This window comes from Pyrus communis, chromosome 5, assembly GCF_963583255.1.
Source record: "Pyrus communis chromosome 5, drPyrComm1.1, whole genome shotgun sequence".
NCBI classification, from domain to species: Eukaryota; Viridiplantae; Streptophyta; class Magnoliopsida; order Rosales; family Rosaceae; genus Pyrus; species Pyrus communis.
In genome coordinates this window covers 1,835,146-1,859,903 of record NC_084807.1, presented here as the reverse complement: position 1 = coordinate 1,859,903, position 24,758 = coordinate 1,835,146, and the positions used below count along the sequence as shown (strand labels likewise).

General features: G+C 40.6%; 1 protein-coding gene and 1 pseudogene across 1 annotated transcript in view; one reads left to right on the top strand and one right to left on the bottom strand.

The window, feature by feature from the left end:
* LOC137734843 (DNA polymerase delta catalytic subunit) overlaps positions 1 to 22,112 on the bottom strand; it is a 33,537-nt gene extending 11,425 nt beyond the window's left edge. The window contains exons 1-15 of the mRNA XM_068474144.1: positions 21,898 to 22,112; positions 21,467 to 21,767; positions 21,269 to 21,379; positions 20,889 to 20,995; positions 20,629 to 20,788; positions 20,108 to 20,300; positions 19,855 to 19,990; positions 19,592 to 19,729; positions 18,733 to 18,810; positions 18,130 to 18,221; positions 16,794 to 16,860; positions 16,609 to 16,680; positions 15,447 to 15,533; positions 13,911 to 14,030; positions 13,724 to 13,822 (exon numbers count right to left, since the gene is read on the bottom strand). Of these exons, the coding sequence (XP_068330245.1) occupies positions 13,724 to 13,822; positions 13,911 to 14,030; positions 15,447 to 15,533; positions 16,609 to 16,680; positions 16,794 to 16,860; positions 18,130 to 18,221; positions 18,733 to 18,810; positions 19,592 to 19,729; positions 19,855 to 19,990; positions 20,108 to 20,300; positions 20,629 to 20,788; positions 20,889 to 20,995; positions 21,269 to 21,379; positions 21,467 to 21,722 (1,716 nt within the window). The 5' untranslated portion in view covers positions 21,723 to 21,767; positions 21,898 to 22,112. The remainder of the gene's footprint in view (positions 1 to 13,723; positions 13,823 to 13,910; positions 14,031 to 15,446; positions 15,534 to 16,608; positions 16,681 to 16,793; positions 16,861 to 18,129; positions 18,222 to 18,732; positions 18,811 to 19,591; positions 19,730 to 19,854; positions 19,991 to 20,107; positions 20,301 to 20,628; positions 20,789 to 20,888; positions 20,996 to 21,268; positions 21,380 to 21,466; positions 21,768 to 21,897) is intronic.
* LOC137735110 (uncharacterized) lies at positions 6,621 to 8,392 on the top strand (annotated as a pseudogene).
* Positions 22,113 to 24,758: the final 2,646 nt, after the last annotated feature.

Here is a 24,758-nt window from a genome sequence, read left to right as displayed (position 1 = left end):
CTTCACTGACGAAGACCTACTGTTGGGATCAAAGCCTCACAACCGTCCCCTCTTCGTCTCCGGGTACATAAAGGAATACAAAGTCAACCGCATGCTTGTGGATGGTGGGTCGGCCATAAACATCATGCCAAAATCAACAATGACCATAATCGGCATCAAGGTGAATGAACTATCCCTGAGCCGTCTGCTGATCCAGGGTTTTAACCAAGGAGGACAAAGGGCGATAGGCATGATCCGAGTAGAGATGACCATGGGTGAGCTCAAATCAAGCACGATATTCCACGTAATTGATGCAAGAACTTCCTATAGCTTGCTCTTAGGAAGACCTTGGATCCACGCAAATGGGGTAGTGCCGTCCACCCTTCACCAATGCCTAAAATTTTACCGAGAAGGAATGAAGGTGATCCAAGGTGATACCAAGCCATTCACCGAAGCCGAATCACACTTTGCAGATGCCAAGTTCTACATGGATGAAGAGACGGTACCCGAAGCCCTTCCGGAAGAGATCAAATCCACGGGCAGAGCAGCACCTAAAAAGCAGGAGTGGCAAGCCATGCCTAAAAAGCAAAAAGAGCAGGCCGTGCCATCTTCAAGCAAAGACGATGACGAGCTTGCTAAACCTGCAACAACCAAAGGAAGTAGGATGCCGTCAGAAGGACCGAACGCACCCATATTCCGGTATATCCCAATGTCAAGAAGAAAGAATGGTCAATCTCCATTCGAAACTAGAAAAGCCGATACACAGTGGCACACGGATAATGTGAACTTGCTCAAGACAAATGCAGTTTTGCCTTTGACACAGCTCGGGGGTGCTAAGGTCGCAAGACTACCACAAGGCTTCATGAAAGCTCTACCAAAGAAGGTGGAATCAAGCTTTCTTCCAACCAAGAGGACCGAGGAAGGTTTCGACCCTAACGCCTACAAACTCATGTCAAAGGCCGGGTACGACTTCGCTTCTTCTGCGGTGGCTGGAAAGAAGGTTTCAAACACTGTCAATGACGAAGAACGTAACCTCACCAAAACTCAAAAGAAGTTGAAGGAGCATGGTTACGGAGTTGACAACAACAAAGCCGGACTTGGTTTCACACCAAATGCACCTGTGATGATTTCAAGCCAAGCGAAAAACACTAGCACTCAATATGTCAGCATGAGCATTGAACAAGACCAAGAAGAGCCTAAACCCTCCCATCGGACGTCGGTCTTCGATAGGATGAGCCAGTCAAGCTCCAGAACTTCAGTGTTTAATCGCATTGGTGGTCAAGACCGAACCTCTGTCTTCAAGAGGCTTAAAGCGCCGACATCCCAAAGCTCTGTTTTTGAAAGGTTGTTAAAGCTTAAGAAACAAAGCAACACAGTTATCTCTCCTCTGCAACGATCAGCTTCAGAAAGATTTGAAGATAATGAGAAACCTTTTGGAAAGAGGAAGACAACACCAAAGGGAGAAAAGCTCGATGGGTTAGGAGGAAAAGACGACGTTCGAAGCTTGATTCCTTCAAGGATGAAGCGCCAAGCAATCCTAGAGGTTGACACAAAAGGACCATTGAAGGTAAGGAGGCGCATCATCGTCCACACTGGCAAATCTTCATGCCAACAAACCCAAGAGAACGGCACTGAAGATGAAATCCCTAAGAAAGATGTTACTTCTGGCTCTTTCGACTCAAAGTCTTCACCTCAACCGCTGGGGGCATGCTCCAAAACCATGTCAGTCAAGTCAAGTGAAGATGAAGGATGGATTCATGTCACTCCGAAGAAGCTGCACGAGAAACATATATCTTGTCCACAAGTTCACCAATCGGAAAGGGGGCAAAGCAGCTACCGTCAACCTTCAAAGCTACATGAAAATGTTGAGGATGATGAAATTACAACACAAAGATCGTTCATGCGGGATCTTTTCTTCCTCGAAGACGTCTTCAATTTCTCGATCAAGGCTCCTTGTTATGAAGATTGTGAGGAATGCATTTCGAAGATCGCTTCGAAGAAATTGGACAAGCAGCAACCATCTTGTCCACAAGTTTATCAGTCGAAAAGGGGGCAAAACAGCTCCTGTCAACCTCCAGAACAATGTGAAAGTGTTGGAGATAATGAAATTTCGACACAAAGATCGTCCATCCCCATCACAATGTGCGACCTCTTCCCAGAAGACTTCTTCAATTACCCGGTCAAGGCTCCTTCCTATGAAGATTGCGAGGAACGCCTCTCCCAGAACACCAGACAATCCTTATGCCGACAAGCTCGAGAAGGCAGCACCGAAGAGGAGATCCAAGATGTTTTCCACGTCACGGTTCAAGAAGGTAAAGAAGACGAAATCCCCGAGGAAGATGTCACTGCTGCACCACCACAGCTCGAAGATGGGGGGCAAGCCACAATCGATGATCTCAAGGAACTCAACTTAGGTACAAGCAAGGAACCAAAACCTATCTTCGTAAGTGCATTATTAAGTACATATGAGATAGAGGAGTATTATCAGTTGTTGTTAGAGTACAAAGACGTCTTTGCCTGGACCTACAAAGAAATGCCCGGCCTGGACCCTATCATCGCTGTTCATCATCTTGCGGTCAGGCCTGGAACACGGCCGATAAAGCAAACTCAAAGACGCTATCGATCTGAGCTTATCCCACAAATCGAGGTCGAGATCGACAAGCTAATCGAAGCAGGCTTTATTCGAGAAGTGCAATACCCCAAGTGGATCTCCAACATCGTCATTGTCCTTAAAAAATCAGGACAAATACGTGTTTGCGTAGACTTCCGGGACCTCAACGATGCTTGCCCAAAGGATGACTTCCCCTTGCCAATTATTGAAATCATGGTGGATGCAACCACTGGCCATGAGGCATTATCATTCATGGATGGCTCTTCTGGGTACAATCAAATTCGCATAGCCCTCGAAGACGAGGAACTAACAGCCTTTCGTACTCCAAAAGGTATCTACTGCTACAAGGTAATGCCCTTTGGTATAAAGAACGCTGGAGCTACGTATCAACGCGCAATGCAGAAAATCTTCAATGACATGCTACACAAAAATGTAGAATGTTACGTAGATGATGTGGTGGTTAAGACGAAGAAAAGATCAGAACACTTGAAGGATCTGCGAATAGTGTTCGAAAGGCTGCGAAAATACAACCTCAAGATGAACCCGTTAAAGTGTGCGTTTGGCGTCACCTCTGGAAAATTCCTCGGCTTCATCGTCAAGCACCGTGGTATTGAAGTAGACCAATCAAAGATCAAGGCCATTCAAAGCATGCCCGAGCCAAGAAACCTGCACGAGCTGAAAAGTCTACAAGGACGGCTAGCCTTCATCAGACGCTTCATCTCTAACCTCGCAGGGCGTTGTCAACCGTTTAGTCGCCTTATGAAGAAAGATGTTCCATTCGTATGGGACAAAGCATGCCATAATGCTTTTGAAAGCATAAAGAAATATTTGTCAAGTCCACCTGTCCTGAGGGCACCTGTGCCCGGGAAACCACTCATATTGTATATTGCTGCTCAGGAAAGTTCAATCGGAGCACTCTTGGCGCAAGAGAATGAATCCCAAAGAGAAGGAGCACTATACTACCTCAGTCGAACTCTCACCGGCGCTGAGTTGAACTATTCCCCAATAGAAAAGATGTGCCTCGCTTTGGTGTTTGCCATTCAGAAACTCAGACATTACATGCATGCTTACACCATCCACTTGGTTGCTAAAGCCGACCCTGTCAAATACGTTATGACTAAGCCAGTCTTGACAGGGCGACTCGCTAAATGGGCTTTGCTTCTTAATCAATATGAGATCATCTACGTCCCAGCTAAAGCCGTCAAGGGACAAGCGCTAGCAGACTTCCTTGCCGATCATCCAATCCCGGCTGATTGGAAAATCTCAGATGACTTGCCTGACGAGGAGGTGTTCTACATCGACATCTTCCCGACATGGACGATGTTCTTCGACGGATCCGCACGAGCAGACGGAGCAGGGGCAGGAGTAGTATTCATGTCACCACAAAGGCACATACTACCTTACTCCTTCCAATTGAATGAGCTATGCTCCAACAATGTTGCTGAGTACCAAGCATTGATCATCGGGCTCCAAATGGCGATCAACATGGAAATCACAGCTCTTGAGGTATATGGCGATTCCAAGCTCATAATCAATCAACTCTTAACTGAATATGAGGTGAGGAAAGATGATCTCGTCCCATACTTCCGGTTAGCGACCCAACTGCTACAAAGGTTCGAAGCTGTGACACTAGAACATGTGCCAAGAAAGGAAAATCAAATGGCAGACGCTCTCGCCAATCTAGCCTCAAGTATGACACTAGGAAAAGATGAAGTTGCAGACGTGCCAGTTTGCCAAAGATGGGTGATTCCTCTCGTTAATGAAATGTCACTAGATGATACAAATGTCATCTCAGTACTTCCAGTCGATGCTGAAGAGTGGAGACAGCCGCTGATCGACTACTTAGAGCACGGAAAGCTTCCAGATGATCTTAGACACCGTTCCGAAATACGTCGACGAGCACCTCGCTTCCTTTACTACAAAGGAACACTTTACCGACGCTCTTTTAAAGGACTGCTCCTGAGATGCCTAGGTGAGGAAGAAGTTAATCAAGCCATGGAAGAAGCACATTCAGGTATGTGTGGGGCACATCAATCTGGACCAAAGCTACATTTCCAGCTTAAAAGAATGGGTTACTACTGGCCGAGCATGGTGAAGGACTGCCTGGAACACGCCAAAAGGTGCCAAGCCTGCCAATTCCACGCCAACTTCATACATCAACCGCCTGAACCATTACACCCTACAGTTGCTTCATGGCCGTTCGACGCATGGGGATTGGACGTTGTAGGACCAATTACGCCAAAGTCATCTGCAGGGGAAGCTTACATCCTAGCTGCAACAGATTACTTCTCCAAGTGGGCTGAAGCCATACCTTTAAGGGAAGTAAAAAAGGAAACTGTTGTTCGTTTCATCAAGGAGCATATCATCCACCGATATGGGGTGCCTCGCTACATTATCACGGACAATGGAAAGCAGTTTTCCAACCGACTCGTGGACGAGCTTTGCGACAAATACAAGTTCAAGCAGCACAAGTCTTCCATGTATCATGCTCCAGCCAACGGCCTCGCAGAAGCATTCAACAAGACGCTGTGCAACCTCCTGAAAAAGGTAATCGGCCGAACAAAGAGAGACTGGCATGAAAGAATAAGTGAAGCACTTTGGGCATATAGGACTACACATAGGACTCCTACCCAAGCTACACCTTATTCTCTCGTATATGGCGTAGAAGCTGTTCTACCGCTTGAAAGTCAAATCCCCTCACTAAGGATGGCTATACAAGAAGGCTTGACTGATGAAGAAAATGCAAAGTTGCGCCTTCAGGAGTTGGAAGCGCTGGATGAGAGAAGGCTCGAAGCTCAACAACACTTGGAATGCTACCAAGCACGGTTAGCCAAGGCATTCAACAAGAAAGTCCGCCCAAGGTCTTTCCAAGCCGGAGATCTCGTGCTGGCATTGCGTAGGCCTATCATTACAAGCCATAAGACAAAAAGCAAGTTCACATCAAAATGGGATGGACCCTACGTAATACAAGAGATTTACACCAATGGCGCCTACTTAATCACGGCAGAAGACGGGTTGAAGATCGGCCCCATCAACGGCAGATTTTTGAAGCGCTACTACCCCTAAAGCAAACGCGTCACGCTCCTGGCCCGCAAGAGCATAAACTGTGTACGGCAAAATCATCACCAAAATCATCACTCATTTGAACTACGTTATGACTTGATCTCTTCTTTGGAAGAGTACGTAGGCAACTTGAAACTTCAAAACTTCAAGTACAGTCACATCAAAATAAATAAATGTTTCATTAAAGAAAGTCAATTTTATTACAAAAGAAAAAAAAATTACATATGTTACTATGTATTAGAAAAAATATATATATTCTCTACTCAAAAAAAAAAAAATAAAAAAAAATAAAAAAATAAAAAAAATAAAATAAAATAAAATAAAATAAAAAAATAAAAAAAAAATAAAATAAAATAAAATAAAATAAAAAATAAAAAAATAAAATAAATAAAAAAATAAAAAAAATAAAAAATAAAAAAATAAAAAAAAAAATCGAAACACGGTAAAAGGGGGGTTCACGGCAAAGCAAGCAAAAGTACTAGGTATAAATTTATTTGTTTATAATTTGTTCTTTGTCTTGGTGTTGCTTCAGCTTTTTGCAGAAGAAGAGAAAGAAGACTTGGCTCTTCTTATTTTCACAAAAGCAAAGAAAAAGGTGAAAGTTCCACCATCGCAGCCATCAGAATACACGGCTACTGCAACAACCGCTCCCTGCCGCTGTCGACTCCCCGTTACCCCGACGGCAAGCTCCGTTACCTCGGCGGGAAAACCCGTGTCCTTGCAGTTCCCCGCTCTATTTCCTTTTACGAACTGTCGTCAAAGCTGACTGAGTTGTGTGGGCCATCCGTGACGGCCGTCAGTCTGCGCTGTCAACTGCCCACCGAGAATCTCGACGCCCTCGTATCCATCAAGTCCGATGAGGATCTCGTTAATCTCATTGAGGAATACGACAGAGCAGCCTCTTCCGCTAATCTGAAAATCAGATTTGCTCAGTCCTTGCTCACTCAACCGTCCGTTAAGTCCCCCAATGGCGGAGCCATACGGAACCAACGGCGGAGTCCACGTGGACGTTACCGACAACGACGGCGAGATCCACACCAACCGGGAGGAGACTCTCTACGGCATCTTCCACCGTCTGATTGTTGAGATCCTCTTCCCCAGCTCCACCAGTGCCGGTGCTGCTGCTCCGCTGTTTCAACGGATCAAAACCTCTCTAGCCAAGAACGGTCCGCTGCTTCACGAAGCTTCCAGAAACAGTGGGCGAAACGTTCTTCTCTGGACTCGGAGGGGGAGCCCTCTCCGTGCGCTGCTAGTCATCTCTGTTGGCACTATTACTCTTCTTGCCTTGACAGGGTTGCTTGTCTTCACGCTTTTCTTTGCGGCAGCAACTTTCGATGCCGTTGCTATCTCTCTCCTACTTTCTCTGGCAGCTGCAGGAGGATTCTTGGCCATTTTCTTTGCCTGTGCTCAATGGTGATGGTGGAGCCCCTTCCTCTGTCTCCTCATGCCTTGCACTACCTCGAGTTCGTTATTCTGGTCACAAGTTTGCTGGATGTCCAATGCCTTGTGGTGTTCAGATAACAAGGCTGGAGCACATTAATGCCCTTTCAAGGAATGTAGAATACCTAGCTTCGAGGGATGCCACAATCATGGGAAGCCGGAACGGTCCCACTCTCCTGACAGAAAAAAAAACCATCAGGGCTTGGACTTGGGGTCTCATTTTTTGGGAAAGATTTGGAGGAGAATAACAAGCCAACTGCGTTGTCTCCAAACCCTCCAAAGAACCCTGTGTCAGGGGCAAAAAGGGGATTCTCTGACGCCATTGATGGGTGTTCTGAGAAATAGGTTTTTTTACCATGAGTAATGGATCTGAGGTTGATGTGGGTAAAGCAGGAGTCTTGGGTTCTCATTAGCCAAGAAGGAGGTTTCTTCCGTTCCTCTGTCGCCAAAGCCAGCAGCTCAGTTGGAGAAGAAGAACACTCTGGCCTCTGAGCATGCTGCTGCTTCTCCTTCTTGCAAGGCACAGGTGGTAGGATGGCCCCCAATTCGATCATTTCGGAAGAATTCCATGGCCTCTAGTCTGGCGAAAAACAACGATGACGCTGCGGGTAAACAAGGGTCCGGGTGCCTTTATGTGAAGGTTAGCATGGACGGCGCTCCATACCTGCGAAAAGTTGACCTTAAAACCTACAACAACTACACTGAACTTTCCATGGCTCTGGAGAAGATGTTTAGCTGCTTCACCATTGGGCAGTGCAGTTCTAATGGACTTCCCGAGCGAGATGGTCTGAGTGCGAGTCGATTGATGGATCTTCTCAATGGTTCTGAATTTGTTCTGACTTTCGAGGACAAGGATGATGACTGGATGCTTGTTGGCGATGTTCCTTGGCAGATGTTCACTAAGAGACCTGTGGGAGGCTTCAGACAATTAAGTGTGCCATTGCTGGGAAGAACTTGTACATGAGATTCACCGGCAGCACTGGTGATGCTATGAGAATGAACATGGTCTCCAAAGGTGTGCAAAACGTTTTGGATTTCCTCCAGAATGACTTCCCTGACATGGATGTGATTGGAATTTCGGGCAACCTCTGCTCATCACTTAGCGCCACTGCAATTCCTCCACTTCAAGCTCGACGCCTTGCACTACCTCGAGTTCGTTATTCTGGCCACCATGATCAAAATCAACGAAGAACTTCAGTGACCGCTGTCAAACGACTAGCCGATCGTGAAGCTCGACGCCTTACACTCTGCTTCAAGCTCTGGCTGCTTCTGCACTTCCGCCATGGCTGCTGCCTGTGAATGTGATTAACAAAAACAAAGTTTGTCAACTCACATCTGCTTGCCTCTGCTTCTGCACTTCCGCCATGGCTGCTGCCTGTGAATGTGATTAACAAAAACAAAGTTTGTCAACTCACATCTGCTTGCCTCTGCTTCTGCACCTCCACCATGGCTGCTGCCTTTGAATGTGATCAACAAAATCAAAGTTTGTCAACTCACACCCAAAGATCTCATCCGTCTTGCCTCTGCTGCTGCCTTTGAATGTGATTGACAAAATCAAAGTTTGTCAACTCACACCCAAAGATCTCCTCCATCTTCTCTCGGACTCGGCCTGGGTTTTCACCCACAAACTCAGCCTTGCAGATCACCATATAAAAGAAAAAAAAAATAATGGAATCTGGCTGGACAGCACCACCAAAAAAAAAAAAAAAAAAAATATATATATATATATATATATAATATATATATATATATAATAAAAACAATGATGGTGCTTCTGGAACCATGTGCAAAAAGAAAAAAAAATATATATATATAATAAAAAGAAAGAAAAAAACAATGGAGGTGCTTCTGGCACCATATGAAATATATATATATAAATGAATGGTGGATCAGAGCCACCGAAAGCAAAGAAAAGAATAAAAAAAAATAATAAAATAAAATAAAAATGAATGATGATGGACGGTGATGTATATGTTTTATCTGTATTTATCACGATACACTGAATAAAATAAAGCATGTCCATTAATCTTCAAGAAATTACAAGCATGAAAAAAAAAAAAAAAAAAAAAAAAAAAAAAAAAAAATACAAGATTGGAGCTTTCACAAAGGATGTTCACGTGAAGCCCCATTATTTGGCAAAACTCTCGGAGCGGAAGGCATCAGAGCGGGAGGCATCGAAGATAGAGCATTCGAGGCCTCAATACTTGGCCAAACACTGGAAGACCCAGGAAAAATGTGCCTCTGGAGGAAAGACGAAAACCTTTGACGGTCACTTTGAATCCGACCTTCAGATTCTTGCAGCTCATCAAGCTTCCTCTTCATGCCCGTCGAATAGTTGTTTGTAAGCACGTGCAAACTTCTATTCTCATACTTCAGCTGCTTGATCTCTTGCTTGAGACTTTCCACCTCTGCCATCAACGATTCAACCTGACGGGAGCGAGCAAGTAGGCGTTGGCCCATGTTGGACACAGAGCCTGCACACTGAACGCTGAGAGCGAGGGACTCTTGAACGGCCAACTCATCGGACCGTCCTGACAGCAGCCTACTATCTTTTGGAGTGAGGAGGTTCCTAGCTACTATTGTAGCTGTTGTGGCGTCCTCCATCACGGAGTCTTCACCTGTAAGAGGACCGTTAGAAGATAAAAAAGAAGGGCGCCATACATTACCTTGACCGGGTGCAACCGGATCGCTGCTGAGACTCAAATCTAAGCAAAGGTTCGATGAGTTAGTCATTTTTTTTCAAAGGTATTCAGAGAGAATGGGTGGATGAAGATAATTCTCAAAAGGCCGGAGACGATTTTCAAGAATGAGCAATTTTCAGAGTGTGTATGTTGGAGTGATCGATACCTCTGTAAAAAGCCAAGTGACACGACCACCGATTCAAAAATCCGGATTTTCCTGCGTGAAGTTCGGCGACGCGTTCGCGGCTTTTCAGAAAATGCGTTCAACTTTGTCAAAAGATATCTGACAAAGTCGAGAACACGTGGAGGCCATCATCGCAACTACACGTCTTTAGCCGACAAGCGCAAAGTTCGGCGACGCTTTCTCTGCTTTTCAGAAAACGCGTGCAACTTTGTCAAAAGTGGCGCTCGTTCAGAAATCGAGGAGGCGTCGTTCAGAAATCGAAGAGGCGTCGTTCAGATATCGAAGAGACGTTTGTCGACAAGGGTAAAAGAACGGTACCACCACTTGCTATTAAGAAATCCCTATATGTGTCGACCTTCGTCTCTTATGGCAAGGCAGACCTGAAGAAAATGCCCAACTCTTCCTCACCTCTGAGGGCGCACTCCCAGCAAAGCCTCTCGAAATACACAATTCTTCTTCTTCCTTTAAGAAAACCTATTCAACCTTTGAAGATACCAGATGCCTGGAGTACAGATGTCCCAGGAGGAAACGATAGATTGAAGCATGTGCTGATTCATTCACCGCTTCTTCAAAAGCAAAGGTATCTCATATCATCAAGGGCGAAAGCAAAGGTATCTCATATCATGCTTTTTCCCTATCTTTTCCTTTGCCCTTGTTCTCACCTGCCAAGACAAGGACAGAGAAAGCAATATGTCGGAACCTCCACTCAAACCAGTTGCCACCAAGAAGTGAAGCACCATTTAAATGCAAATGTTGCATTCAACTCCTGCATCGGAGGACAAATACTACAAGAGAAGAGGCTAAACCTGCATAAGGAAATACCACTTCTGCAAAGGGGAGCAAGTAAGGCAAGTGAAAATGATACATCGAAGCATGTGGAGACAAGCACAACAAATATATGTGTTGATTCATTCGCTGCTTCTTCGAAAGCAAAGGTATCTCATATCATGCTTTTTCCCTGTCTTTTCCTTTGTCCTTGTTCTTACTCGCATGGCAAAGTGAAAGAAGCAATCAGCCGGCACTTGGAGTCAGTCTTCCGATCTGGAACCGACTACCTGGAATCTATTCCTGATTGCTTACCTAGTATTGCTCTCGAGTAGTCATCTTCAACGGTTAATACACTGCCAGAGAAGGGACAAGGAAACTTCAATCTTTCCGATTCGTATTCAATACGAATTGGAAAGATTGAACAAAGAAACAGGTCAGCACCTCCACCTCGTACTTGCCTGCCATATCCTGAAACCTCTCGTAGACCTTCGGGGGGAGACCAAAAGAATCCTGCTGCCCAGTTCAAGAGTAGCACAAAGGAAAATCAACGAGCGGAGGAGACCAGAAGAATCCTCCAGCCCAGTTCAAGATCAAGCCTCAATGGCCCTTGAAGAAATCACAAGTCCGATTCAAAATCAAGTGTTCACCACCATTGAATCAAATTCAACTCCAGATAAAAGGAGTAAGTTCAGACCTTCGGAGGAGACCAAAAGAATCTTCCAGCCCAGTTCAAGATTAAGCTTGTGGAAAATCAACGATTGGAGGAAACCAGAAAATCTTCCAGTCGAACTCAAGATCAAGCCTCGATGGCCCTTGAAGAAATTGCCAGCTCAATTCAAGATCAAGCCTCGACGGCCCTTGGGTTGACATCTACATCAAGGGACTTCAAAACGCATCTTCTACACGTGACAAGCACATGTCAACGACGCGCCTTGAAGTGGGGGCATTTGTAGACATCGAAATTTCGGTGAAATGAATGTTAACCAATAATTAAAATTTCAACGCTCACGTGTCACATAAATTTTTAATGTAGCGTGTGACTCAACGAAAAATCGAAATAAATTGGAAAGGTCATCAAATAGGACACGTGTCAATATCTGGCAGAAACGATTTATTTCATCTGATTATTTAAATCCAAAAAATCAAGTTTTGGAATTCTATAAATAGGAGGCCAAGGCATTCATTTCAAGGGAGGAGAGAAAGGAAGAAGAAGAGAAAGAAAGAAGGGAATTTACATCACACCAAAACCTTGAAGCCTTGAAACTCTAAAGCTCTCAAGCAAAATCCCGAAGGATCAAGAAAACACTCTTCGTTCTTCGTCAAACCCTCCTTCAAGGTCAAGCCCCAACGGCCCTTGAAGAACTTCCGCCGACTCAAGATCAAGCCCCGACGGCCCCTTGAAGAAAGTGTTCATCACCCGTTCGTCCTAAGATCAAGCCCTAACGACCCTTTGGATCAACAACCTCAACAAATCCACACATCCATCAGTCTTCAAGATTAGGCCCAAAAGCCCTTGAAGATCCGCTCATCCCAGTCTTCAAGATTAGGCCCAAAAGCCCTTGAAGATCCGCTCATCCATCAGTCTTCAAGATTAGGCCCAAAAGCCCTTGAAGATCCGCTCATGCATCAGTCTTCAAGATTAGGCCCAAAAGCCCTTGAAGATCCGCTCATCCCAGTCTTCAAGATTAGGCCCAAAAGCCCTTGAAGATCCGCTCATCCATCAGTCTTCAAGATTAGGCCCAAAAGCCCTCGAAGATCCGTTCATCAACTGTTCATCCCTAGATCAAGCCCCGACGGCCCTTTGGATCAACAGCTCATCCACAAACCTACACCCTACGAAGATAGAATCAGAGGAACAAATTACAAAGAGATTGTAACCCCAAAATCATAAACACCAAAAAATATATTTTGTACACGTTATTCTTGTCTCTTGTTTTCAGGAATTTTCCGTGTTTACAACATTCTCCTGAATATCTTCCGCTTTATAACCAATCAAGAAATTGGCTCTAGGTTCAAACAGTGGGAGGGAACTGTAGATTGACAAAGGACTAATATGTTGTATTGTTATCAATTACTGTTAAATATAAAACAATTTTAATAACAATGCTTGTTGTAGTACGAGTATAAATGTTATAATGATGTAACTAATGTTCACCCTAGGCATCTATGCTTAACTCAAAACTAAAATTGGAAAATTAACTGAAACTCACTTTCTAAGTATTTCGATAATAAATATATATACACAAAAATTTCTCAGTGCAGGACGTCCAGAGTTTTTTAAAGTCCAGACGAGGAGCAGGTCGACGGGGAAAAGGGGGATTGATGCAGGAGCCTAGTTCAAAAGTTTAACAAGTGAATATCTTTCTAGTTTCTTATATAACAACAGAAATTTACACATACATGTGCAGGTTCACTGTCTTTGAGTTTCTCTGTATGTCAAAAAGTACAACTTCCGAATTTCAAAGCATATTGTTGTGGATCTTTCCAGATTCATTTACCCATTAGCCTATAAAAGGTGCTACTTTGTAAGCCCTTAAAATCAGAGTTTTGTGATTTTTAGCCCAACCCTTCTCACTGTCCTACATCAGGGACGGGCAACCTGCCAGGAATTAATTTTATTATTTTAGCTCCATCAACTAGCTGCGAGTTTTCAAGATATTTTTGTTAGTTTTGATCTATTTTTTCAACAGTGTTACTTAATTAGGGTACAGAACGTCTTAATGGATGCTAGATTTAGGATCCAACTCTAAAGTTTTGGGCAGCCACCATACATGCATGCAAACATAACTATACTTTATAGGCTGAAACACCAGCCCAGCAGTTATATTTATACAACCAGGCAGAATGTTTATAAACAATTTGACGACAAGAAAACTCAGTATAAGACCAGATCATAAACGTCAAAAACCTTCCCCACCCCTGACCCACTTTGTCAAGAGAAATGCAGTTAATTAACAACAACCGTGATAATGACGTATTAAGCATTCATGAACTTACAGTGGCACCTTCATACGTTCCTTGCTCAGATCCAGCCTTTTTGACATATGGAATAAGCAGGTTCTTTTGCTTTGCCTTCCTAAGAAGCTGCGAAAGTACCTGAAAAAAAAATGGTTTCATTGATGCATTGAACCTCTTCACAGCTGAACTATTGTGCTCTTCGCAGGTATTCATTCTCAAAACTAACCTTGATGCTCTGTCCTCTGGAAAGAAGAAATGACATTGGAACACCTGTCACTCTAGCCATCTCTACATAATTGTAAATATACATCAGTTTGTCCAAAAGCCTTTGTGGGAGGTAAGCATCCTGCAATGAAACATCAAAGTTGATTACTTGTGCCACATAACTTGCACATGATTGTCTTTTATTTGAAGTTTAACTGTTAATATTCTTGTCAATATTAGGCTTATATGGAACGGAATACAGAAAAAGTATGAAACAGTGTGCAACAAATCTATGAGAACTATGATCAGGATACCAAGAATAGGCAATAAACGGTTTATATGTTTCATATTCACTAATTCCATTTCCATTATTCCTTTCTGTGTGCCCTCTCCGTATGAGATGCAAAAGCCAGAAAACCCCCATTCTACGTCATGATGAAGAAAAAAAAAATCTGCTACCTTTCTCAAAACTTTTGCTTGTCTTCTTTTTTATACTGTCCAACTAAATGACAATTACATTCAATCGTAATTGATAAACTAACTATAATGATTATCTAAACTAATTGTGTCGGAATAGAGCCTAACAAGCATCTTATTGTTCAGAAAGCATGGGCCCTAAGAAAGCTTTATGTGCAAGCTTAGTATCTATCCAATTGAGGCTGCCTCAAAAAATACAGAACTGGACTATAAGTCCACAAAAACTCAAGAACAAACAGTGAAACAATAATAAAAGACCCCTAAAAAGAAAACTAAGATATAACTGACAGCAGCTTTCCAATCAAACCAAATATATGAAAATGACAAATCATTAAATCTGACAACACCGAAGCCAATGAAGACCAGAAACGAAGTTTCTCCCATAACACCTCTGCTGTTACCTACAAAATCTCCAAAAACCATCCTATTTCTTTCCGTTCAGATTACCCATAACACAGCCAAAATTATACATGCCCATAAAGTCTTATAGTTTTCTTCCCCTTCCCTGATAGTTTATGCTTCTGTGACAAAGAAGCAACAGAGGCTGCGTCTCATGCCATGACTCTGGGATTTTTAATGACACTCTTCTGCATCATATTGTGATAACAGCTCTACCTTTATGTTTTCTTAGGATACAGTCAACATGAGAGAAAAAATCAAATCGAGCTTCTTTAGGCAAGCTGATATGTTTCAAAATCCTTTCAACTGTCCTTCCCGTGCTTCTTTAGGCAAGCTCGACTTGGACGTATTTGCTCCAGCTTGAAACAGAGTGTTAGACATTAGTGTCCATTAACACCTTTACCGATGCCATAAATATTCTCATAAAATATAAGGGCTTGGCCTCTGATTTGACATGCAATTACATCACTATTTTTCTATTACCACAAACTAAACTCTGTACCAAAGAAGGTAAAATACTAAACAATCTCAGGTATTACTTTCATTACAAGGTTCATCACAATAACAAACAACAGGTACAGATGTAACTTTTCTGCAACCTTCTTATATTGTATAAAAGGACTACTCGTGAAGATTATATAAGGAAGATAAGTTGGAAGAATCAAAATAATCAAATACGTACTTTCAGACAATATACAGCAAGTCGCCTCCTAGTTTCCGCATTCCCATTCTGTAGATCAGATATAATTGAATGGTGGACATCCTCTTTCTGCACATGATTCAAAAAAGTTGCAATATATTAACGATGAAGACTCATTCCTTCCCCCGTTCAATTAAAGATCAAACGAAGAGACTATTGGATGATTTTTTTTTTTTTATGGCAGCTATATGAGCTAAAGATAAAACAAGAAAATTAATTGACAGTTACAAACTCAGAACTAAGAAGTCTATTCCATTCATTCCTGGAAACCGACAAGAATGGGCCAAAGACAGAAGATATTTTAACAAATAAATAAATAAATTTAGCAAAGTTTAACGCTTGGATGTCCTCATAGAATGTAAAAGAGCAAAAGTGGGCCAGGAAGTCAGGAAACAAGAGAAACAAAGGAAGCATTACTGATGAGAATAACTTTACCCAGCAAAGAAAGTTGGTGGATTTCATGTTTGACGAGATATCTCTCAGTAATGTTCCTAGAAGAATTTTCCAGAGATTTAGTACCTAATGTAATTACATTTGCCTGCATATAGAATAGGAGGTAACTATCATATGTAATAGCAAGTGATGCACAAGAACATGTCATATAATTTTCTATCAATGATTTTCTCAAATCAAATATTTTATAGATCCCAATGTATATTAAAATGGGAATTATTATTGGCACTCCAAAAGTCTCACTTTGCACTACCCATAAGTGTATTTTTCTCTCTAAATTCTAAAAATAGAAAGTTTGACTTGCACAATTAGATGGTCAGAGTGCCAATAATAGTTTCCATTACAATAATCAAGGAAAACAATTTATTGGGGACATAAAAGGGCCTTTTAGTGTCCGACCAAAAAAAGGGTATTTGAGTGCAATCGAACCATGTTTTAGGAATTCCAGAGAAAAACATTGGTCTTTGAGTGCAATCGAACCATGTTTTGGAAATTCCGGAGAAAAACAAGTATCAAGAAAGAAAAAAAGCAACAAGTACCTCTTTTCTCGATGTTGCTAAATAAAAATGTCTATAATTATATTACCAGGCAACCACACCAAAAAATTACTTCTGGGCTAAATCTGATTTTTAATAAAAGCTGTGGAAAAGGGCAACTGAATATATGCACAAGAAATATATCAAAACCTCACCTGCTCAGAGAGAAAGTGCGCTGAGACAGAATTCAATGAATAAGAACTTAATTTGTAATCTCGTTGCATAGCCTACAAGTAAGGAAGACAACAGAAATCTACATGAACATTTATTGAATCTCTAGCTGAAGAACAAATCTCACGGACCAGTAACAGGGTAAATTGAGCAAGAAGACAGATAATACCTGGAGTAAATCAAATTGAACCCTCCCTTCAACTGTTACTTCTTTACTTTCCCTGGTTCCGTACTGCCTGTATTACCAATATTATACCTTTTATAACAAACTAGAATTTTACTTAAAAGCATAAAGAAGTACAAAGCAAGATGAACCAAGAAGTCCAAGAAACAGAAAAAAGGACAATAGAGAAAACCAATAGACCAACCAAAGGACAGAAGAAACACCCACCCTTAGACCAGAACAAATAGACCAATACAAAACAATTAAACTCAAAGGAACATCATTAAACTGTTAAACAAAGAAGCCCAGAGAGATGCGAAGAATTTAATCCTACTGCGTGTAATAGCAAGAGGTATATCAAAAAAGATTGACAAAAAAAAATATAACAGATTAATTGAAAAACACACAAACTTTTTGTGAAACTTTGAGAAATTCTAAGCCGTTACATTGTATAACATATCATAGGATGAAGACAATGTTCCACCGCCACCAGCACAAATATAATGTTGAAACTTGAATTGTAATGTGCAAAAACTTCTTTTGTTTGTTGTGATTAGAAACAAGAATTTATCAATAAAGAGCAGTGACACAATACCTATGACAAGATGTCGTCAAAAGGAAAAAACAAAACCAAAACCATCAGCAACCTACCCAAATCAACTAAAATTGCATTCAAGACAAAACAACATGAATTAAGAAATGACAGCATTCAAGTTCGAAAATAACAGAAAAACAAGCTCTCCCTGAACTCCAAGGACATCAATGCCCAAAGAGAAGCCCAACATCAAACCCTCTCTTACAAAGAACCAGTCATCTCATCTCTTGCATTCATAAATATCCGTCTATTACTTTCTACCCACTGAAGTTGTGGCACGCTTGCATTCTTTTGCAAGAGATGAGTTTGAGAAACTAAGTTAGAAACACTTATTGCTTATGTCTTAGTGTTTGAGAACACTTACTACTTCTATCATTTTTCTTATGCTTTTTCTTATGAAGTTGTGGCCATCTTGTCCACTCCTGGTGCAATTTAATTGTTTACTGCAATAAAATTTGTTTCTTTTCAACAAAAAGAATAAATCAAAACGGCGGAATGCATTATATAGTAGTGAAAATAAATATAGCAAAGAAGCAGAAGTGTGTTAATTAACTAAGCTAATATTCACAGCCTAAGTCACTCTGTGGATGGATTGTTAATTCAACCCTCATACAAGTTGTTAAAATTACCGCAATTATACAATAGAGAAACAACGCAAAAACATCATAAAAATAAGGTCCACATTGGCACACCAACAATAGAAAAAGGATACAATATAAAGTCTAGTAACAGTTTATAACTTATTACCTTGAAGAAAAAGTAGTGTCTTTGACCTGAACCCTGCTGTTTTTGATGCGGCCAAGTATCGGAAATTCAGCAATTCCCAAGGTCTCAGCTCTCTGAAAACCAGAAAACAAGGGCAGCAAATTATTGCAACATTTTTTTTTCTTGTCAGTGAATAGAGATCTGTCAAAGCACCATGGAGGCGCAACCCTTTATGCTAAAAATACGATGTTGCACAGAGAAGTTAGCATTCTACCCCAAAGGAGTGGATAAGTTAATCCGGGAAACACCTCTTCGTTTAGGAGTGAAATTTTGAGGACACATAACCAAATCATGACAGAAATATGAAACTGGCATGAGATATTGTGTTATGTTTGGATTTTTGGCCCAAAATTAAATTTTATCATGTTTGTGTCAACAGACATTATAAAAATAAATAAATAAATAAAGATAGGGTACATGAATTTGACAAAAAAGTGAAACAAGTCCGAATTGATATCCCATTTCCACAAAATGGGCATAAATTGATACATGGTTAACAGAACTTGACACGAATTGGTACAACAAACTAGAGAATGTATACCATGTTAAATCAAATGGAAAACAAAAATGAAATGTTCCAGTTACCTGAATGAGATATGGCAAATCAAATTTGCAGATGTTATATCCAATTATGACATCTGGATCCACCTCGCGGATTAAATCCTGCAAGCAGAGTTTTATTATTCAACATTAGCAAGGCATAAAGAATGATGGCAATTAGATTTACTTTCTATGAGATTGACACACCTTTTTGTGCATAACATGTGAATGGCAGTAGCCTAGTAATTAGGTTAGCATCTAAATCTTCATGCATAGAATATAGAAAACGCCTAAAAAATCCATTGACATCTCCCTTGGAGACGCTCTTAGTTCTTTGCTTCTACTCTAATTAGTATTCCTTTTAGGTAGAGATGCATCTAGTAATCCACATTTTTAAAGACGGCTCTTACCCTCTGGTATAATTTCTTTTTATTAATAATGTCCCTACTGAAGAAAATGAATTACATATTGTCTTGATGGATGATTGGAGATATTTGGCACAACATATTCAAAAAAAATTCATAAATCTGTCATTATGAATGGCCACAGATGAAAAAATCAAAAGCACTAAAGAACAAGTTAGACAAAAAAAATTTGGACACAGATACAATTGAGTTAGAGACATGAAGGTAATGATGACATAAAATCTACAGAAAAAATGAAAAGGATCACATGGTATGCAAGTAGGATGATATCAGATGACTGGATATAGGGACTTTGTAATGAGTACAAACATAAAACGGATTGTGTTTTTAGCTTATCAAACTTAAAGGGTGTAAAATGTAGTTAGCCCAAAAGAAAAATACATTTTAGTCAATTAACAATAGTGTTGCATCAAAATTACAAGGTTTCTTTCCCCTTTCTATTTTAAGTAAAGAAGAATATTTAGGTTCAATAATATTACCCTCCAAGCCAACAAGACTTCCCTTTCTGTATCGAAAGGCATCACATCAACACCAACTATTGGAGCGCACGACTTAAGAGTCATGATGTTCCGTATAAATGGTTGGTTCTCTCCCTGCATAGTAACTAGGTTGGCCACCTATAAAACGAAGAAAAAAAAGCAATTCGTTTCAGAAACAGTTCTCTAAAAATAAAATATTTACCATGCAACATGAAAATCACTTGACATTTTATTTCAGATACTCAGAATGAAAAGAACTGAACCTGGATAACAGGATCATGGGTAGGCTCAGGAAAATGACCTTTACGGCCAGCACACTCAATATCAAAGCTCAATATGCGAAATGGAGCCATCTTCGAAAATTCCCCTTCTGGAGTATGGCTGATCAAGTCTAAATATCTAAGAAAATGGTTTGTCAAGGAAAGATAAACCAAGTACGAAATAGCTCATAATGTAAATGGCATTCATTAAATTGTTCACCAAACCCCAGATAGTTCCTTGAATGTGTAAGGATACAGGCAATGGAACTCTAACTGGCAGTAAGACAAAGGCTTAGTTGTCTTATATTTACCAGCAGGGACCTCAATCCAATTTCCACCAACTATGTTGCAATCAATCATGAAACGAAGAGCAAAAAGAACATTGCTGTCATATGTCATGAATTTCTTCATACCAAGGCCATCAATTTGTATGCCCTTTTCAAGAATGCCTGGCAGTTTGGGAAAGCATAGAAGAGGAATAAACCATTATTAGGCATAAGCCACATGATGGAAAGTTGGAAACATTGCAGTACACATTGACATGCAAGGTGCAAGACACAATATGAGCACTCCTCCAAATATAGTCCTTACAAAGAGTAAATTGGATCAGTACAATGATACACAAAGAAAGACATGAAAGAAGTTGGAGAACAATTATCGTCAAAGAAATATATGTGGTAATCACCCATAAAATGCATTTCCCTGCATGTAGGTGTTTCAATCTAGAAAGTAATTCAGATCCTACGTGTTATCAAATGTTAGTGAAACTGAATTTACCCCGGCAGCTGGCCACCATTGTTGGCAAAGCAACAACAATTTTGAGAAAGGGTTCAGAATCCTGTTGCTGGTAATACATGATACTCCTCTTCTGCACCATTTCAATACGGCGAATGAATTTTGGTACCTTGCTGTTCCTGTTGACCTCCCCCATCCTCCCCTATTGAATTACCAAACACAAAAGACATAACCAATTAAAGTAATGCAATAACAAAAACAAAGACATCTGAGCTGCTCAAGAAATAAAGTCAAAACAATACCTCAAGAATTTGATGAAACCTGGATATATCGTCAGGGCCCATTCCGGGGAAACAGTTGATATAGAAATATGGCTCAAATCCATGAACATGGCAGCAAACACTATGTCCTAGGATGATACAACAACTTATCAGAGTCAGAAAATGCATTAACTTAGTTTAGTTTAGTAGCACATTTGATTCCCATTAAGCAACATAGAATACTTGGTAAAAAGTTGCATTTCTGAGAACAAATAACCAACATGCTTGACCGAAACAACAATGCTGATCCTATAGTAATACAAAATTACAGTTTTATTCAGGTTTCTCAGTCACCAACCAAACATTTTCACATTTTCACAGCAGAATAATAACCCTAAAAGAAATTAGGAGCACAAGCTAACCTTCCTTTGTAACCCCAAAAATTCGGATAATGGCAGCAGACCCGGACCAATTAGGTAGCAATTCTCTATGGCTCTCTCCAATTACATAATCAATCTCCAATTGCTGAAAAGCTACAACACACAAGGAAAGAAAGAGATTTTAACAAGTTCTAAAAATAAAAATAGAGAATGGAGCAAAATTGGAAAAGGCTGACAGACCGACGTTTCGGGAGGCGGAAGTGTAGGCATGGGAGAGAGGCGGGCGGGCCCACTTGGTGAGGCGGGAAGCGAGGGACTGGCGCTGGTCGATGTCGCGGAGAACAAGGTCGTCTTCAGTCTCGAAAAGGGTTTCGTCGAGGAAGACGTCCTCGTCTACGAATTCTTCTTCTTCTTCTGGGGACGTGGCCTGCTGCTTGGCTGGGTTCGCCGCCGGTTGTGGCGGCGCTGGCCGTTTTCTGCTTATGCCTTTGTTCATCGCCTTTGCTTTGGATTTCCTAATGTACTAATGACGCTAAAATCCCTGCAAAATAACCAGAAAGCACATACTTTTTCATGATTCGACAAAAAGTAGGCATGTGGCTAAAACGAATTCTGAAAAAAAAACCAGATTAGAAAATTGAATTCTGAAAAAACCCAGACAAAAAACTGACCTGAAATTGCAATTCTGATCAGAATGTTCGATTTTTGCCTGAGAGAACCAAATGGTCTCTCTCAGCCACATCTGATTGGGGATTGGAGCAATACCAGCTGATTGGAGAGAAACGGATGCGGGATCGAACTGGGCGAGAGCGATGGCGTTTGGGATGCCGCTGCACCTGAGTATCGACCTTCTGCGTCTGAGTACCGGTTTCCTTTTTTTCGTCGCCGGCGCCGTCTTCTTTGGCGGGTCGTTTGGGTTTGCCGACGAAGATAGGCCACAAAGAATGATGGACTTCTAGTCATTGGAGGCCCAAAGCGTTAGAACTGTTAGGCCCAAATTTTTGTAGTAAATTTCAGAATCCAACACAAAAGAAATTTTTTTTTTTTTTTAGTACATTAATATTTTTAAACTATAGGCAAATGGTCCAAAGTCACACAATGAGTAATCTAATTTGGTATCGAATTTGTCATTCACGAGATTCAAATTTAGAACCTTTCACTTACAAGCGAAAATGAATATCACTATACTGTAACCCAAAAAAAATTAAAAACAATAAAGCTTCACAGTATTTCATGGATTATAAAACATAAACCAACCAAATATTCAATTTTGCAATAAGTTATGGATTCTAAAACAAAAGGGAATTTACAGATTCAGCTCTTGTAGTTAAACTAATGGAACCCAAGTATTGGTGTGGATGGATATATAAAAACAGAGATACAAATCTTCTTGTTCATGTAGTCTTGACATGTTCTGTATGTGAAATCCGAAAATTTAACGTACTTTATTTCATTTTTACCAGATTGTTTCTTTTCTCATTAAGAAGATTAACAAAAACATTCTCATCTCTATTTTCATCAATCTGACTGCTGAAATTGGGAAAACAAATACAAACATGCATTACAATATTAAAATTTAAAAGAAAATATAATTTGTGTCTCCTCCTTTGGTTAAAATTTGATCACCACAACATAAAATTTGGCAATTATAAGCTTGATTTAAGTTGGGCCATGTGGTTTTAATTAGATAAATTTCTGTTGGTTGGATTTGTTTTTTTCACACAAATGTAGACATTTTTTAAGTAAACTTCAAAGGTCACATTTATAAAGATTGTAACTCTTCGTCCATTCTTCTTTGGTTATTTCAATTTCGTTTCCTTTCTCTGTTGTTTCAAATTAGAGAAAGTCGCTAAAAGAGACACAGCTTAATGCAACTATAGACCATGGCCTGCAATGAGTTACATTAATCTCAATCCAACATCTCTATGTCTATAGATTGGGATAGAATATTTGCACCCCACAATCTCCGGATAAAGTTTCAGCAATTACGTATCGAAACCTTTCACCCTTCCAACAAGTAACGATTGGTTCGACGAAATTCCACATACAAGAGAACAAAACATTGTTAGCTTAATTGACTAGCACCCTAAAAAAGAAACAGGAAGGGTGTCCACCAAAGGATCTCTCATGGTAAGTCAGAAAAGTAGTAAGGAGAGAAGGATAATTTGAGAAAGTTCTAAGTAGTAATTAGTCATTAGCTTTCCTATATTTGACCAGGCTATTTAAAGGGAGAAATCCTGCAGGCATCTGAGAGGGGAGGTTGCAAAGTACTATGCAGTCCATGTATCTTGCAGGCTCAATATTTTTCGGGGTATGATTTTAAGAATGGTTCTCTCGCTAACAGTTATCTCGCTTCTAGCTATTAAGGATAATATATAATTGCATCTATCCAATGAGATGAATGCACATATTTACCCATGCGGAAAACGTATTTCTATCGTACAAACTATTCAATTTCTTAATCATCACTTAATTCATTCGTACAAAAAAAAAAATTCTAATTCGTGATTGTTTAGTCATTCAAATGTGTTAACGCATGTCCTTTCTGACTCTAATAGCCCCAAAGGAACACAGACCCAAAGGAAAGTTAAGGTCCAATGAGCATGGAACGATGAAGCCGAACGCTTTAAGGAGCCCATGGCCTCAACGCGTCTGATCAGGAATCAAGGATATCATTTCCCCATAAAAGTGCTTTCCAAGCACTATAAGGTAAGGTGCCCACTAATAGCTTTAAGGCATGAGGTCCTAGGAAAGAGCAAACCTACTTACATGTCCACTCTGAGCCACATGCAAAGGATTGAAGGCCTACTAAGGGATATAAAGGCTAACATGTAGGGCGCTCGGGTACGAGTCCCCACCAACTTCAGGCCCTAGCAAGACGTTCGGTCGCATCATCCCATGAAATGAAAGGACACAAATGGAGCTGCATAAATGTCATCTCGTTGCCACGTGTCGGTAAAAGAACGCAGGAACGACTAACAGGTTTAACCTATGCATTTGGCGCATTAAATGCAAAGAAAGTGATAGACTTGTGCCAAGAGACTGAAGACTCAAAGAAGGCTTATATAAGGAGAATGAATACTCCTTCAATGAGGTCGGACAAATTGAGAGAGAAATTGTACTCTACTAGGCGAGCGCTACTAGTACATTCTCTATTTATCTAAGAGATATTCAAAGGATGTATTTGAGTTTTATGGACGGAACCACTTAAATCCTTTGTTTTTTCCTTATTGTTTGCAAAGCCCAAGTCCATCAAAGGCAAACGCTTGACCAGTTTTACCATTATTGACCTCACCAATTTTGAGCGTTAACAAAATGTATTAAATAAATGACGACTCATCATGATTATATTATTTATAGTATTTACATCATCAATTTGGTCTAATTTTGAATGATTGAACAATTTTCCAATTTGAATGATTTTGTGTAGGAATAATTTCCAAATGAAGATTAAAAACTAAATAATCCCGATTGTAAAATTTGTGCGTTAAAAATACGTTATTCGAATTCACAAGGAGAATATGTGCATCTA